Below are 16,569 nucleotides of genomic sequence, written 5' to 3' on the forward strand. Positions count from 1 at the left end.
GGAGGTTAGGCTGAGAGTCAGAGATTGGCCTGAAGTCACCCAATGAGCTTCATGGCCGAGTGGGAATAGAACCTGGGTCTCCTGAGTCTCAGTCCAACACCCTTAACTACTACATCACATTGGCTCTCCAAGTAGTTGTATGTTAAGTATGGGTCCATAAGAATGGACACAAAGCTGAACTCAGACCTGTGCACCACTTGAGTGCATTTTTTCAACTGTCAAGCTGCTTTTAACAATCAAGAGATTTGCAGTTTAGCACAAATTGCTGGGGAATATACTGTATGTGCTGTATCAGATGCTACTGCATTGTCTAACTGGTGTGCTCAGATAGTTTGATGCCATGAATTTTGATGGCTTAAATTCTCTCTGCTAGGGGTTCCCCTTTCTCTTTAGCAACGTATGAAAATGGCTCAGGACTATGTTTCCTGTCCCCACCCCACCCCAAGGTGACCACAGGGACTGCCATTTCTAGTAGATGGAGGTGCCCATAGTTCCAAGTTGCAGGCACTTGCTAGTCCCATCCCTACCTGCTAGAGATCCAGGTAAGTGCAGGAAAGGGTGGTGATTGCAGGAACTTCAGTGGGACTAGGCTCACATTAGTGAATGTAAGTGGACATGCACCTGCCACTTCTACATTTATTGGCTGCGGTCAACACATTTTGCCCATGTTTCCTTATTGCTTTCCCCATTCCATAGCCAGCACTGAGAGGCGCTTTTATCTGTGGAGTTTTGAACTGTAGATCACAGCCATCTGAAATGACTCCTTTCCCACCAAGCCATGTACAAATAGTAGTGCTAATATCCTACAACCATTGAACTTGCTTCACTTTTCATTTCTGTGCTTATCTCTGAAGACATGCTCTGTCTTTCGTTTGTTTTTATTTTGAAGTTAATAGGTCGTCAGCATGTAGTAATTAGAAGCACACTCTAACTGGCCTACACAAGAAGAATTCCAGACTTTTTGCTAGCATAGAGGTGGGATTGAAAATAGAAAAGAAAGACAAGATGGGACAAGGAATGCTTTTTACTGGATCAGAACATGGATGGAAATGTTTCAAAATATGCTTAAAGCAAGCAATGCTCTTACTGGCAAGGCTTGCTTAAAATGGAGGCTTTAACAACTCTGCTTTCTGGAAAGAGAATGGAAAGTCTTTGAAATTCCACTTGGAAATAGCGAAGTATATTATCTGGCATTGATTTCTCTTTTAGAAAAGTAGCAACAGATTTAAAAAATAAAAAAACAAAATAAAGAACAAGAAATTGAGGTCTAACAATGATAGATGAGGGGAAACACTTATCTCATTTCCTCTCATTCAGTTGGGTTGTGCATGTGGTTTGGGACCATAAACTCTGGGGATTATTTCATCATAGAGACAATAAACATTTTGGACTGAAAATTCACTACATACTTTTTCTGACTGAGTTTGACATGCAGGAATTCTCATGGACTTTTCCTCTGTTTTTTATTTTCCCTTATTTATATGCTTTACAAGCCAGACTCAGTGGCTGAGAAGAAGAAACAAAGAGCTTTTCTTGCAGATGTCACATTGCGCTTGTAGAAGTTTTGAAACGGTTGCATCTACACACATTTGCTTTTGATCTCCATTCCTCTGCTGGAGGATAATTATAATTTCAGTCATTCCTGCAGGAACGGAGAAAGATATAAATATAGACAAGCCAAGGGGTTTCTGTGAAAGGAAGCAAACTTTCTCATTTGCCCTCAGAGAAAGATTAGATCAATAGTGCAGTTTCTAATCCCTTGGGGCAGTTGCGCCCTCACATTTGGGATGTATGGAGGGCCTAGCAGAGTGACCATTTAGAGATGTGTACAGCATTGATTGAACGCCAATAACCACTTTTTACAATGTATCCTGAATTGCAGACTGGCTGTTTTCTATTTATTATAGTGTCATTAACATTTGAATAAAATTCAGAGGAAAATTGCAGTTCAGGCAAGATAAACATTGCATTTATTCTGTGATGGCATTAGCAATTTCCAGTACAAAAACCTCTGAATTTCCAGAGGTTTTTGTTCTGTTTTGTTTTTTGAGGAGCTCAGACATTAATTGAGATCCCATTTTTATATTTTATATGGTTCAAAAATATAAAAGAGTCAAAAAGAGAAACTGATTAAAAAGAATGTTGCACAACATGTGCATTTATCTGGCTTAAAAGAAAGGCAGATTTGTAACTGGAGAAACTATCTCTGGTTTCATGCTGATCAGTTAAATTTTGTCACAAACTCAATTTCTAGCTCCAGTTGGCATCCACAGGTGACACAGAAAATGTATTAACAGTTTATGTAATAGTGTTATGTGCCACCTTTTAAAGCTGAAGAAACAGTAACACACATACCTTGCAAAGAGACAAATCTCTTCATAATAGATGGCGTGTCCCGACAGTGCTAAATTCAAATTCAATCATCTGGCTTAAGGTAAAACATTTATTATTTTATTTACTTTTTGGGTTGTAGATTCTTTAATGAAATACTGCTGCTGTTTTTATACTTTGGTCCATAATCAAGCTGTTCATAAAATGTGCTGTAAAAGTAAGAAGAATAAAACATGGTTCTATCACCATTTGGGGATCTGTTGTCCACACTTGCATTAGATTTGCTAGTTATAATAAATGTTATTTAACATGATTGCAACATCCAGTTTCAAATTCTAAAACTAAATATTGCATTGCGATGCGTTTCTTTATCACCGTTTTGACCCAGTGTAGTCTCAGTGCCAAACTTGTTTTGGGGGCCCTGGATCCTTATCCTTTTCCTTAGGCTCCATGAATAGTTCTTGCAGGTTACTGTTCCTCAGACTTCATGTTCCCTTGTGTAAAGTGTAAGCACCCTACCTTTGAGAGCACCAGGACCTTCCATTGCACAAAAATCCACCGGGACCTTCTTTTGCATAAATGTAGTGCAAAAGAATGGGAAATGTGCAAGAGGACAGTGAATAATATTAATAGGGATGGTACTCTTAAAGTCTTTTGAAAATATATAAATAAGGGATTGAGTAGGGTTGTGTTCTAATAGTTGTATGCGCTTCCTTGTTTTGAGTTGTGAAGGGGTTTGTCCCTAGAGGGCCCGAGGAACAGGGAAGAAAAAGGGACGGAAAGAGAAAAAGGGAGAAAGGAGGAAGTAAGGGGGGGAAAGAGATAGAAAATAAGGATTTAATGTGAAGTTCGGCCTATATCCAAACCTTGTTTCTGGATCCTTCTTAAAGAGAAGAAAATACAAAACCCGGACTCAACCCTAATAAACTTGCAGAACAAGTTCATTTGGCTTTAGACCAGGCAAATGATATGGCTTTCTGAGGTTTCAGCTGCTTCTTTACTAAGCCTGCTCTTGATTTCTGTTCGTGGTTGCCACAGCTCTTGGTATGAAAGCCGAGATACTAAATGGTTAACATTGTTTCTCAAGCTGTAACAGCCAAAAGGAGGTCAAACGCAATAATGTGACTTTCTTTGGGGCAGAAGGGCACATATGCAGTTGAAATGTTTTACGCTGACACATCACACAAGCAAAAGAGCTGGGCTGCCACAAAATTAATAAAAGACCAAGTCTCTGGAGGGGCAGGTGTAGCATCAGGAGGGTATTTACAAATAAGCTGCCTTAAGAGCGTGGGATTTAGGCTGAAGCGGTGCTTACGGCAATACAAATTGGATACCCAATCTCACTTCCTAGCAGGAAAATCTCAGAAAGGAAGAGGGCTTTATGGCTTTATGAGGGGGAAGTGTTCTCTTAAAGACAGCAGCAGAATGGACTGGGGTGAATTGCAGTTGAAGTAAGAACTTATACATTCATCAGAGTTCATTGTCTGATGTTTGGACGTCCTGTTAGTTAATTGAAGCTTCTGTCTTGCCCTGTCCAGAAAACTCAAGGCAAGTGGCAATATTTCTTTAAGGATACTTCAAGACACTCCATACTTGCTGTAATGAGGCATGTGGAAGGAGGCAGTTACTGGAGTATGTTGGGCCATGTTTAGGATCTTGGCCCAATTTCATGTGGCCTTCAGCTTAGTTTGAAAACCCATCTTTACATGCAGGCAGCCCAGAACTTTGGCAAGAGTGAGGAAAGGGGCGATTTGCCCACTTTTGTCTCTGGCCTTGCCCACCACTGACATGTAGCTCCCAACAGATTACCCATGAGGAAATGTAGCCCTCGACAGAATAGATAATACTGAGCTAGATTGACTAATGGTCTGATTCAGTATAAGGCAACTTCCTATGTTCCAAAGACAATCCCATGTCGAGCACATTAATAGTAGTCAAGCCCTAAAGTTGCAAACTTACAAACAATGGTTTCTAGGTTAGGAAGCATCCTGCAGTCTAGAGTACCATCCAGACCCTGTGGTTGGCAGCATGCATTTGTACTTCTGTGCCTTAGGACAAACATTGTTTGCTTGGATTGTGCCATCTACTTAGCAACAATGGCTTAAAAACAAGTTGATGTAGAAGGCCCAAGGACTTAGCAGACTCAAACTGACCACCTCTAATCCTAGTTGAACCAACTGCTGTAGATTAATCTGTGCACTGGTGGCAAGCTTGATATCTGATCATTGCTTCATTTTACCTACCTTTGCAAGCAGGACTCCAGTAACACCTCCCAATAACTGAATGGGAAGGAGGATGGGCAGGCAGAGTGTAATACTTTCAGGGGTAGTAAGGCTGAATGTATTGGAACTTGAAAACCGAAACTCAAATTTAGTTCTTATGAACCCAAATTCTTTACAAGGAATATGTATGATTGTAAGTGTGCATAATTTCTGATTACACAAAGCACTTAGTAGAAGAGGTAAATATAAAGCAGGAGATTCTTGATATTTGACTTATGCAATTTCTACCAATCCTCCCTTTAGTCAAACTTGTCCACATTATTTGAATGACAAGGAACAGCAGCCCTATGGCAGGGGTAAGATGTCAGGCTGGCTACTCTTTTTTAAACTAGAATCCTGAGATCCACCAACCAGGGCCTGGTACAGAAGACATATACTTAAACCAAAGCAGACATTCCGTAAATACACAGAATACAGCTGTATCCTGTTTGGCTTACACCCCATACCTGGGGTGGGGGGTGGGGGAGAGATCCTGATCAGAAATGTTGTGTAGAGGGAGGGGAGACTGTATGTCTTTATTCTCCCCCACCCCATTCCGCTGGCAGCTAGAATGCAGAGAAAAGAATTCCTATTAGCATTCTAGTTGTGCCTCCTCTCCTTATTTGGCAGTACAAATTTGTTGTTAAGCAGTTGGAATGAGAAATCTTTGTCAGTCTGTTTATTGTTATGTTAAAAGTTACATCTCATCATTTTCAGGAGGAACTCAAGGCAGCTAACAAATAAAATAAACTTCTGTAATATATACAAGATACATCGTTCTCCATTCCTAATAAGGACAATCATGAAACTGCTACCATAGTAGATCAACAATGATAATAATTTCTAGAGACAGCCGTCAAAACTAGGGAAACATTGCAAGCCAGGAAACCATTCAGCCAAAAGCCTTTTTAAATATGTTTTTGCTAGTTATTGAAAACGACAGGGCGGGGCCTGACGATATTCAGCAGGCAGGGCATTCCATAGGTTAGGTGCCACTACAGGAAAAGCCCTACAACCTGTGACTGCATACTGGGCTTCATAGAATCAGGGGATCTGCTGCAAATCATCCGGAGTTCTACCAATAGATGCATACCTACCATCTGCCCACCCCGATCTGTGGTTCTCGGAGATCTAGACTTCTGTGTGCAGAATCTCCTAAGTGTGTCCTCTGTTGCATGAGTTGGAGAAATTAGTGCCATTTTGCATGATGTGAAGCACTTGTCTGGGCAGAGCTACTCACCAGCTTGGCAGGGGGCTCTGGTACTTGGAAGGCCTGCAGTGGGGGAGACAGTGCCCATCATTGTGCTCTCCCCCTCTGTAATGTATGTGAGTGAATAAAACAGCCCTGAATGACTGACTCACTTCAGGGGTACATTTATGTTTACGTTTGCCATGCACGATTTTGCATATTTTCTTTGGAGGCCTAATTTCAATCACCATGAAAGTAACAACTTCTCTTTTTATACTGTTTTCTTTCAAGGCATAGTCTCAATTTTGTTCTTCTCCACCCATCTATGCTAGTATGGCTTTTCCTCCAGATTTCAATCTCAGCTCTCCTTTTCATTCATCCTCCTCTTATATTTCACCAATTCCATCTCTCAAACATAACATTTGTGGGAGTTTTCATGGAAGAAATATACATCACAACTTTCTTTATATGTTTTGGATGTGCATTCATTTGCCAGAACTCCTATTTCTGCCAGCTCGATTGTAAATCTAGCAATGAAATTACAAAAAGATTTAAAAACAGCATATGAGAAAAAATAAGCATGTTATAGATGTACTCTTGATTCCCCCCCCTTTTGTGTGAGGCCAAGCCTTTGGGTACAGAGCAGAGGAATATACCAATCTTGTATTTTTAAAAAATGGGGGACTGTAGTTCAGTGGTAGAGTGCTTCTTGCTTTACATGGAGAAGGACCCAGTTTGATCTCTGGCATTTCCAGGTAGAGCAGGAAACAGTCTAGCTTGAAACCCTGGAGAGCCACGGCCAGTCTTTTGTCAGCAATACTAGGTTAGATGTACCAAGGGTCTGACTCAGTAGAAGGTAGATTTCTTTGTTCCTGTATATCTTTCAAGATAAGCAACGCAACTAAGGGCCACAGTACATATGACTTGGGAATCACATCGTCTGAGACGTCTAGTTGTATTTTAAACAGGGAGCTCCTAATTGGATCAGAACAGCAGCTCCTGAGGAGAGAGACTTCAACCATTCCCCCTGCAGAGGGTTCCTTCCCCCCACCTCCGGGTGTGTGTATGTGTACTCACACACAATTTCTGTTTATTCCTCTGGAGGAAAAGAAAAGTACATTTTTCTCCAGTAGTGAGATGCAATCAGTGAGCTTCCAAATCATATGTAGTTTGGCCCTAAGGCTTCTCTGAGGGAGCAAATCTATTTCTAGGCTGTGCTACTTGAAGCTGCAGATTGGGGTTTTATATAACTGAATACTCTTCCATAGATTAAAAAAAAATATTCCCAGCACATAGACGAAAACTTGCATGTCAGGGAGCCAGCTAAGCTAAAGCCCTTCTCCCTGACATGGTAGAAATCTCTCCAGAAGGATTTGTTTGTACAGAGGAGCATTAAGTCCTGGGAGTGCTCACCTGCTACCTGAAATTGTAAAGCCCGGGCACAGGTTTGCTGCCTCAGTGGGAACTAGAACCGAAAATGTTTTTAATTAGTTTGAATTTTTGCTGAGATTAATTTGGCTAACGTTGCTTTCCCCTCTCTTGAGCAGGTTTTCCCCCCAATATACATCATAGAAATATGAGTTCATTTCAATGTTCTGTGAGAGTTGACTGATATCCAGGGACTGTAACCATTTCTGCCAGTTTCCCCTCAATTTCTTAATTTTACTCTGAATTGGTAGTTTATTGCTTTTTTTAAAAAAAAAAATCCAACCAGACACTTTTAAATGTTCAACATTATATTTAAAGCATAAATCCAGCTAAAACTATTTCAAAGAAGCATTCAAATGAGCACTAGCAGGTAGTTTGGAAATTCAAAGAACTTACCCAAATGTGAAGTTTTGCAGTGTGTGTGTACACACTATTAGAGAATATATCTAAAAGGGAGCTCTTTAGTTTAAGATAATTATGGAGTCACTGAGAATTAGGACCATAGACAGTGGCAAAACCTACAGTGGTTTGTGAGTTATGGTCAAAGTGAACATACAAAAGCTCAGAGATATTTTTTCCAACCATACCGCCAGCCCCCTTTCAAACCACAATGCACCTTGGGCAAAGAGACCAGCATGTGTGTGGCAAATGACGAAGGGCAGGAGCTCATTGGGATACACACGTGACTTTTGAACCACAGAGCTATCAATCAACATTCTGAGTGCTTGAACCTGTGAGATAATCATTTCATATTGATTAAGCATCTCTGGGTGTCTGCTTCTGTACTCTTCTCTTTACCTGAAGGTAAAGCTGCCTATAGTCCTACAACATTGAAGGGTGCTGGCGAGCAAAGAGGAAGTTGGGATGTAGAGAGAAAGCCAGCAACCAGCAGTACAAGGGTTAACCGTCCCCTCCCCTTGGGCTGCACCACCACTGCACGAGTTAACACCCCCTATATTCTGTTCATTTTGTCCCTCTCCCTGTTTTTCCCAGCTCTCCCAATCTTGTGTCCAGCATATAGTGTTGCAAGGGCAGTAGAAGCTAAGGAGCTTCAACAATCCATTGATACATTGTAGATGAAAATGCATCCCCAGCTAATTACAAGGCACTACAAATGTATAGCCACTGATAGCCTATTAACTTCGACAATGAGCCGATATCATTTGTAGCTAGTGACTGGAGCTGTCTGGAATTAACTCCTCCACTTCTATAGGCAGGTAGAAATGGAGGCTATGTGGGGGTGCTGTTTACTCTTGCCATGCTGCAGCAGCCCATTGCGAGCCAAACTGTTAACTTTTGTTGCGCTGGGCACTGGCTGCCTTCTCTCTCTCTCGTATGACATCCTGACTTCCTCTCTGCCAACCAGCACTCAAACTGTTATCCCCTTCACTGCTGAAATTTTTGAAATTGCCACTCAGATGAGCCATCCTGAATTGGCACAACTGAAAAATGAAGCATTCTCTTTTAGAAATGAGCCATTTTTCTATAATGGAACCTTATTTAAGAGTTTCTGGAACCAATTTTATTTGTCTTATCTATGAAATTTAAAGTAACCCTAGAGATAATTAGATTTTGCTTTGGTTCCTTTCAGGGATGATGGTGGTGATCGTATTGCTGCTGATTGCGATTGTCGTCGTTGCCGTGTGGCCCACGAAGTAATCAGTGGAGATGTCATTTTGCAGCCACAGGTTAAGAGCAATCGAAGGCAAGGAGAATCTATGTCATTGCTGGCACATTTTGTGGACTCTGTTGCATCCATTTATGGACTCTGTTGCATCCAAAAGAAGTAGGATTTCATCTTGCAAAAAACCTCTGTCCAGTAGGACCTTGTATTTTCAAGAATGTAGCTGGAACGAGACAGATCACCTGTTCAACAGGATAAATGCAAATAATTCCAAAGACGTTGTCTCTGACTAACTCTCTTTGCTTTTGACCATGCAAGGTGGAATCTATTGTTAACCTCTAGAGTGCCTGGTTAAAATATTGTTGTTTTCTTCCTGACATGGCTCCTTGGAGCTAAATTTATTCCTCTTTCTGGATGTCTTGCCAATGGACCTTGGAGTGATTCAGGGCAAACCACAGCTCTGCTTCAAGGACAGAACTGCACACTGGCATTTGCTGGCATCTTTCAAATGCAGAGAAATCTCAGATAACCTTTGACTTGAGACAGGGAACAATTACTACTGTTAATCTATACAGACAGAAGCAAATAGATATTGGCTGGGAAAAGGAGATGTTTTTGCCCCACAATGCAGCAGTTGTCATGCATGATATGCTGTGTGGTGTATCTCCTAAGTATACTCACAGCAAGGAATATACATGATTACTATACACATACCTAAAGTTCCAAAATCTGTCTTTTCTATATGTTCTGAAAATAGATGAGAAAGATGAGCAATACAGAAGAAATAACTAATGTTCATTTATCTCCAGAAATTGTTATTTTGCTTCATACATGCCAACTTAATTGATAGCATAATAACAAGACTGAATAAAAGTCACTTCATTTCTACATTACCCTTTTTAGGCATATCATTGTTTCCTTCTCTGCGTATATATGTTTGTTTTCCTACAGGTTAGGGGCGTCTACTTCTGGGTTACTTTGGCCCCTGTGATCAATGGCATGCTCATCCCAGCTAGTTCTGGTAATTTGTTGACTATTCTGATTATAGGAAATGTGCTTATATGAGATTAGCAGATTCCTGCAGAAAACTGTATTAGGGCTCATTTGCTCAGCTCCAATACAGTGTTGGAAGCAGCTGTGCAAACTCTTCAGTGTCCAGAACATATGGCCTAGAGCAGGGGAAGGGGGCAGAGTGTAGATCAGCATCTACTGGTAGATCTCTAGGTGATCTGACTTAGATCAGCGAAGATTTGTCTCCCAGTTGTTTAGCAATAGCAACAATGAAATACCCCACTACCACCATCGCCAGCATCTATCATACTGCTGAAATGAAGGAAGTTGGTGGGTGCATGTTTGATCAGGAATGGATTTTTGTGTACGACTATGAGCTCTGTTCAGTTGATACTCAAAATCAATGCCTAGGATTAGAATGAGAAGTGTGTGTCTTTTTGCACCACGCTCTGGTTGGTGGGTCTTGGGGTTCTTGTTAAGTAAAACAAAGGGGTTCCCGCAAGCATGAAATCTGCCCATCTCAGCCTAGAGGCCCTAGCGTATGCTGGACTGAGTAGTGAAACTAATCAGAATGGGAGGTTTAATGCAAAGTTGACTGATTCTAGATCAGATCAAGATATTCACTGCATAATCCATTGGAAAAAGAGGGTAAATACGTATGCAGCCAAGGGTAATCTTGCTTAGCCCTCCCTACATGTAAACTATTCCTGGCCATTCGATCTCCTCTGGAAAAACTTGTAGATGGAGTGGTCGAGTCACTGATATAAAACGTTGTGTTCCCCCCCCCCCCCCGTTGCTAGATCTGCCCACCATAAGGATGTTGCCTTTCAATAGCTAAAACAAGGACGGCAAACTGGTACTATCATACACCATAATGTAACGATCACATGAACTAACCCTAGATGTACTTTAATTTAGCGATATTAATTAGAGCAGTGCATTGCAACAAGCTCTTGTGAGAAACAGTAATCAAAACTGCTGGGTCACCCAGGACTACTTTTCTGCTGAAGTGTATTGGGATCATCATTCACAGATTTGCACCTTCAATTACTGGAGAACCTTTGAAACTGGGGCAGGTGGAGACTGTTCTGTTATATGTTTACTTCTTTCTCTCAGGAGGGGTTGAGGAACACGATCTTTGCATGTTCTAGGAGTTGATAAATTACCTTACATTTGGATAGCTTTTTTTTTAAAAAATGCTTAGTCTAGCAGGTCTTCAGGATCCTGATATTCATAATATAGGAAGCGGCTGGGAACATTCATTGGTCTTGTTAATGTGATTCCAAATTTTCACCAGTGAAACTGGGATCTCAGTAACCTCAGGAATTTCTAATTAAAATTAGTGAATAAAGATTTTGTTTAGCTTTCTTTTAAACTCTGGAGAAAATAAAGTATGCCTCTTTTCTAACAGATATAGGCCTGTTTAGCAGAGAGATTTTCAAAACCTCACTGCGCTGTGGATCCCCCAAATGTTAAAAAGAATTAGAGGATCTTATGGCTGGAGTGTTTTACAGTGGCTTGATTAGATTATATAATACTTAGTATTTAAATAGGATTATTGAAGTTATGTATATAAACTGTTCTAAGAGTAACACTGTGTAAGTGTTGTCACTATTATTGTCCTTAAATTTCAGATCTGAGGCTGAGAGAATACCGACTTGCCCAATTGAGATGAGATTTGGAGTCTTTCTGCATCTTAATTTGCACTCTTAGCCACTATGCTACAACAGTTCCCAAATAACCCTAAATGGTGTATGTGAATGAACAGTAAGAGATGAAGATTCCATAGGGCCTTAATGTCATGGATAGATTTCCCCTCCCCACTTCCTAAGTTGCCCTGATGGGATAGAAGAAAGAAAGGCAGAGGGCTTTCTTACTGAAATGAGATGCATTTAGCCATATCTGTTTTAGCTGGTTGAATTGCCGTACTGATTAAATGCAGGGGAGAGGGACTCTTCCACTGATGTCGTTGCCACTTGCTAATGGCTCACAGTGTAACCGACGTGAACATTTTATGCTTTTTTCTAAAATGGTGCAACAGTTCAAAGCTGCCCGGGTTTTTTACCTTTTGACTAGAAAGCCCTTTCCTCACGATTTTGGGGAGGCAAGGGGTGGTTAGGGTTACTCTTTAGTGAAGGACCAGTAAGCTTTGGCTCAAATTAAGCACTGGAACTGTCACTAGAAATGTGGCTCCGCTGTGCAGCTTGTAGCGCCATAGTTGGCCTTTGCCTGTTGCCTCTGGAAGGATTATTGGTTCTTCCAACTATCCCAAAGAAAACAAATTATAAGAGCAGAACATGACTTCTGTCTTCCCAAATATAAACAGTTGGGTATCTCCTCTTCCTCAGATCAAATTAGAGAAAAAACATGAACAGTTAAATCTCATCAGATCTGTGCATCAAGTCTTTCAGAAGTGCATGCATGCTGCAGTTACCATGGGAGCAGTGTACAGCACAGCTTAGGTTGATGATGTGCTAGGTGGATTTCCCACTTCTGATCTAATTAATGTTTATTTCACCTCTCCCAACCATAGAGGAAACAGTTGCAAATAAAGCCTAGCTGTTTTCAGTGGAAGAACCTATATTCTCTTGAAACTCCAAAGGATTACTTTTTTCATCCTCGTGCAACAGAAGAGGCTGGCATAAGATGAGTATAAGTTTTCAAGAGTTTATTTGACAGATGTCTGGATTTAGTCCTATAAAATGGATTCTGCACAGTTACATGCTCCTTCTGGTTCAATTATCAGCCCATCTAACAAATAAAAGAAAATGGAGGGAGGGGGAATAAGAAAATCCACAACTTTTTTCCCACATGTCATTAAATATATTCATATATATAACCATAATATATTAGTATGCATTGTAACGAAACATTGCCCCAAAACTATATGCAATGGTCACAACTAAGCAACATTTACAATTCATGATATTAACAGGAATGATCAGAACACAGGGTCCCCCTCCCCCACCCACCCCGTGTAAGAGGAGAAAAGGTGAAGGTGATCAAGAGAATGAACATACAATGGACCAGCTAAAACAAACAGAAAAGGTGGTGAGGAAGCCATTGTTCAATGCTACTCATGAGTGGCAATTGTTTTGGCATTTCAGCTGTTTCTCAGAATGGGTTTGTGTTGCCCTTTTACCCTGTTAATATAGAGCTTGGAATGTTTCTTAAGAGGACATCACTATTTTGCATTATACATGTAGTCTTGACAACCCACTGCTATGTGACATTTAGAACAGGTGCAAGGCACTAATTTCTGTTGCTTCAGATTCATTCTTGTATTTGATGTTTTCTAGTCTGGAAAAATAGGATTTCCTTAGATTTCAAGGGTGCATTGTCCTAAGTTTCTTGATGACAATTCAGAAAACTATATAGCCCTCCATCCTGTTTCAAAAACCAACGTCTCTGCCAAACTGCTCTTGCCTAGTTCTAGGCCCATAAACTTTGGCTGTGATACCAGCAAGAAAGGCTTATTAATCTCCTCCCTTATATAAGATTGCCTAACTATTGTACCCAAAATATAAAAATGCCAAAAATCTGACATGATTGTGGTTATATACTATTTCCTAAGCACATTTGATAGTGCAGTAAGACTTAGGCTCTATCAATAAATAGCCCAAAGTATGTAAAAGTTGTGTTGGGATATTTCCTTATAATGAAGGGAGAGGGTTGTGGGAAATAAGACAATTTATTCTTTTTTGCTTTGCTGATTTCAAGCTGAAATTGTTATCTATGCCCATTGCAGTGCACCAGGGAGCTATATTTTTTTATACATGGGAAGGGCAAAACAAACCCTTAAGCCTGTTGAGATAGATGCTGTTGTAGAAATAAAGGTTTTCCTTACTCATTTAGGGATGAGGAGAGTGTTTTAAAATAATCTAGAATATTATACTGTCGGTTAATATACAGTTTCTGAGCTCTAGCCTATTTTACATTTTGTACTAACTCTACCATCAGTCTTCTTGGTTTTCTCTGTAGTTCCTTGTCCATTTGCTATCTGGCGTCCCCCATCCCCCTTCACACCATTATGGGAGGTGAGGCCATTTTCCAGCTGTCCTCAAGGGGGATGGATGTCATAAATGTAGTTGTTTGTAAACATTATTTTGAAAGATTACACAGTGGTTATCACTACTTAATCCAAACACAGAATTGTCTTCCACATGCTCACATGGGACTGCAACTGTAGGTGCTGTTGTGTACAATCAGGGTGATGGAATTGAGAGAAAAGGCACTATCAAGAGAAAGCAACATTGGACTAGGATTTACAATGCAGAATGTGCGTTTTGTAGTCAGGTAATTCTACACTGGGAACTCAGAATAAAGAGGCTTGTGTTGAGGACAGGCTGAATTGTGTTAAGGCCAAGTTAAATTTTTCATGAGTTCTGATATTTGTGTTGAAATTTGCACAATCAAGGGAAAATCTTGTCAGACTGCTAAGCATATTACATGAAAATCAGAAGTAGCTTCTGTGTTTTTTGTCCCAGGCCCTAGGAACTAATGAGAGCTCAGTCAGAACAGTGCAGAAGCCCCCAAAAGTTGAATTATAAGACTCAGGGCAGTTTCTGAGCTAGCTCACAAGATACAGCTCGGAGTAGCTTCTGAGTCTTTAGTGCAAAGGATGTTAACAATCCCAAGCTCCTCTGACCAACTGAGTTAATACCTAGGCAGGATACCTTTATATATACTCTGTATAAGCCAGACTTCCCCAACCTAGTGCTCTCCAGATGTTTTAGACTTGCACTCCCATCAACCCCAGCCAACCTGCCAAACTGTCAGGAAGACTAGGAATTATAGTCTAAAACATCTGGAAGGCACCAGGTTGAGGAAGACTGCTGTAAGTCCTCTCCTCCAGGCATCGTGATGTGTAACAGCCCTGCCCTACTGGTATGGACTACCTTACTTTTCCATTATTATTATTTTTTAAAGTCATAGTTTGGGGGCTTTTGCACAGCTCTCATCTGTCTTTTGTGTCCAGGCTCTGGACAAAAATATATGAAATTTTGAGGGCCCTTGAAGCCATACCCAAAACCTCCAGGTTTTTTCAGCAATAGCAAAGTGAAACTAAATGGATGGTTTTTTGCTCCCAAGTACTTTGAGAAAAGGAATGCTCCATGTAGAGGAGCTCCCTCATCACTGTTCTTTGTTTCTGGTCAGTCTGCATTCAGAATCTACACACTCTGATTTGATGGCAAATATTCTCTATACACATAGTCCAATATGAACCCTGGATACTTTTAATTTTTCCATAGAAAACCTTCACAGTGTTCAGCCTAGAGCTTAAAGAGAACTTTCCCTAGAACATGACTCCACTGACTTTGATAAACACTGGATTAAAATGAGAATTGCAATGATCCAGTAGTTTGTACTCCTTGGCAAAATCCCGATGGGAGTCAGTTCTTCAGTTTCCTTTTCCTCACTTGCTGGTTTTTTTGGCAATTCACTCCCAGGATGGTAGAAACTGACAGTGTTGAATTGCTCTCCAGGCAGCTAATCTTCTGTTCCTTTTGGGCAAATCAAAAACTTGCTGATATTGTCTTGGTGCCCTCAGGCTTCCCTGCTAAGAGCAGCTTGGGATCAAGTTCATGAACTTGACTAGATGTGCAGGAAAGGGGCATAAAGTGCTCAACAGCTACAGGGTTAATTTCTGGCCTACTTTTCCTCTGGGCAGCTCTGTTGAAGTGCAGATTTATTTATTTATTACATTTCTATACCGCCCAATAGCCGAAGCGGTAATTAGACTGCTGTGTGGGTGCAGGGGGAGGGGGGGGCAGCTGATGATCCTGACTGCAAATCCAATCTGAAGAAAAAGCATCGTAGATAGATGAAGCTTGCTGTGGTACAAAATGCAGAGCAAACCAAAACGAAGCCCACTTTAACTGGACTCAAGATCCCCTTAAGAAATAGCCGCCAGTGTGGCCCACTGAGAACTCTGTTTAAGCCACTTCTCTGTTTCTCATTTTGACCTCCCCATCATGAGGATCACTTTAAAATGTCCTTAGTCTTGATAGTAGCATGCCGTTTTCTGCAAGAATGTGGCATAGTTCGGTCTTAGTGTAGGGGCTGTTTGCTTGGTAACCTATTCCGAAGAAATTGACCATTGGCCACATGACTTTCCAGTCATATCTATTGCCTATCTTGTTTGGAACTGCACTACTGAAAACTGAGCACTTCCTGTGGTTCACTTGTGGGTGGTTTTACATACTTGCATGGTAGTAGTATCCACTCTTCTTTCATATAGTACTCCTTAACCTGTTACTAAGATAAAAAAAGGCTGTTGACTTTTGAAGACAACTTTGAGCACAAATAGCAGTGGTTTTCAAACTGTGTTCCTAATAGTGATGCCTGAAAATTTAGTTCAGTTCACATTTTGATGCAAACTTACCTAATTTGCCTCTGTAGGACTTATACACAAACCGGAATGCAATTGTGCTCCAAAATCCACATATTTCCAAACATGTTTGTCAACTAAAGAACGCTGTATACTGCCCAGGGGAAATGTGTGCATTTTACAAAGTGTATGAAATGTGTAAATTGGGAGCAAGGCACACAAAACATACTTATTTTCATGCTGAATTTTTAAAAACAATTAACAGAAATGGGATGGAATGAGAAACTGAACAAAAGTGAACTTGACAGATTCGCCCATTTCTTGGTCATAGGAATCTGCAGGGTTAATTGGAAAGTTATCAGGAATTCCTTGATGAAAAACTCAATAGTGGTGG

At 40.6% G+C, this 16,569-nt stretch overlaps 1 protein-coding gene across 1 annotated transcript in view; it reads left to right on the forward strand.

The window, feature by feature from the left end:
• STX8 (syntaxin 8) overlaps nucleotides 1–9,726 on the forward strand; it is a 94,433-nt gene extending 84,707 nt beyond the window's left edge. Inside the window, exon 8 of the mRNA XM_063120427.1 lies at nucleotides 8,801–9,726. Within this exon, the coding sequence (XP_062976497.1) occupies nucleotides 8,801–8,868 (68 nt within the window). The 3' untranslated portion in view covers nucleotides 8,869–9,726. The remainder of the gene's footprint in view (nucleotides 1–8,800) is intronic.
• The last annotated feature ends 6,843 nt before the right edge of the window (nucleotides 9,727–16,569 follow it).

This window comes from Elgaria multicarinata, chromosome 3 (assembly GCF_023053635.1).
Source record: "Elgaria multicarinata webbii isolate HBS135686 ecotype San Diego chromosome 3, rElgMul1.1.pri, whole genome shotgun sequence".
In the NCBI taxonomy this organism is placed as follows: domain Eukaryota; kingdom Metazoa; phylum Chordata; class Lepidosauria; order Squamata; family Anguidae; genus Elgaria; species Elgaria multicarinata.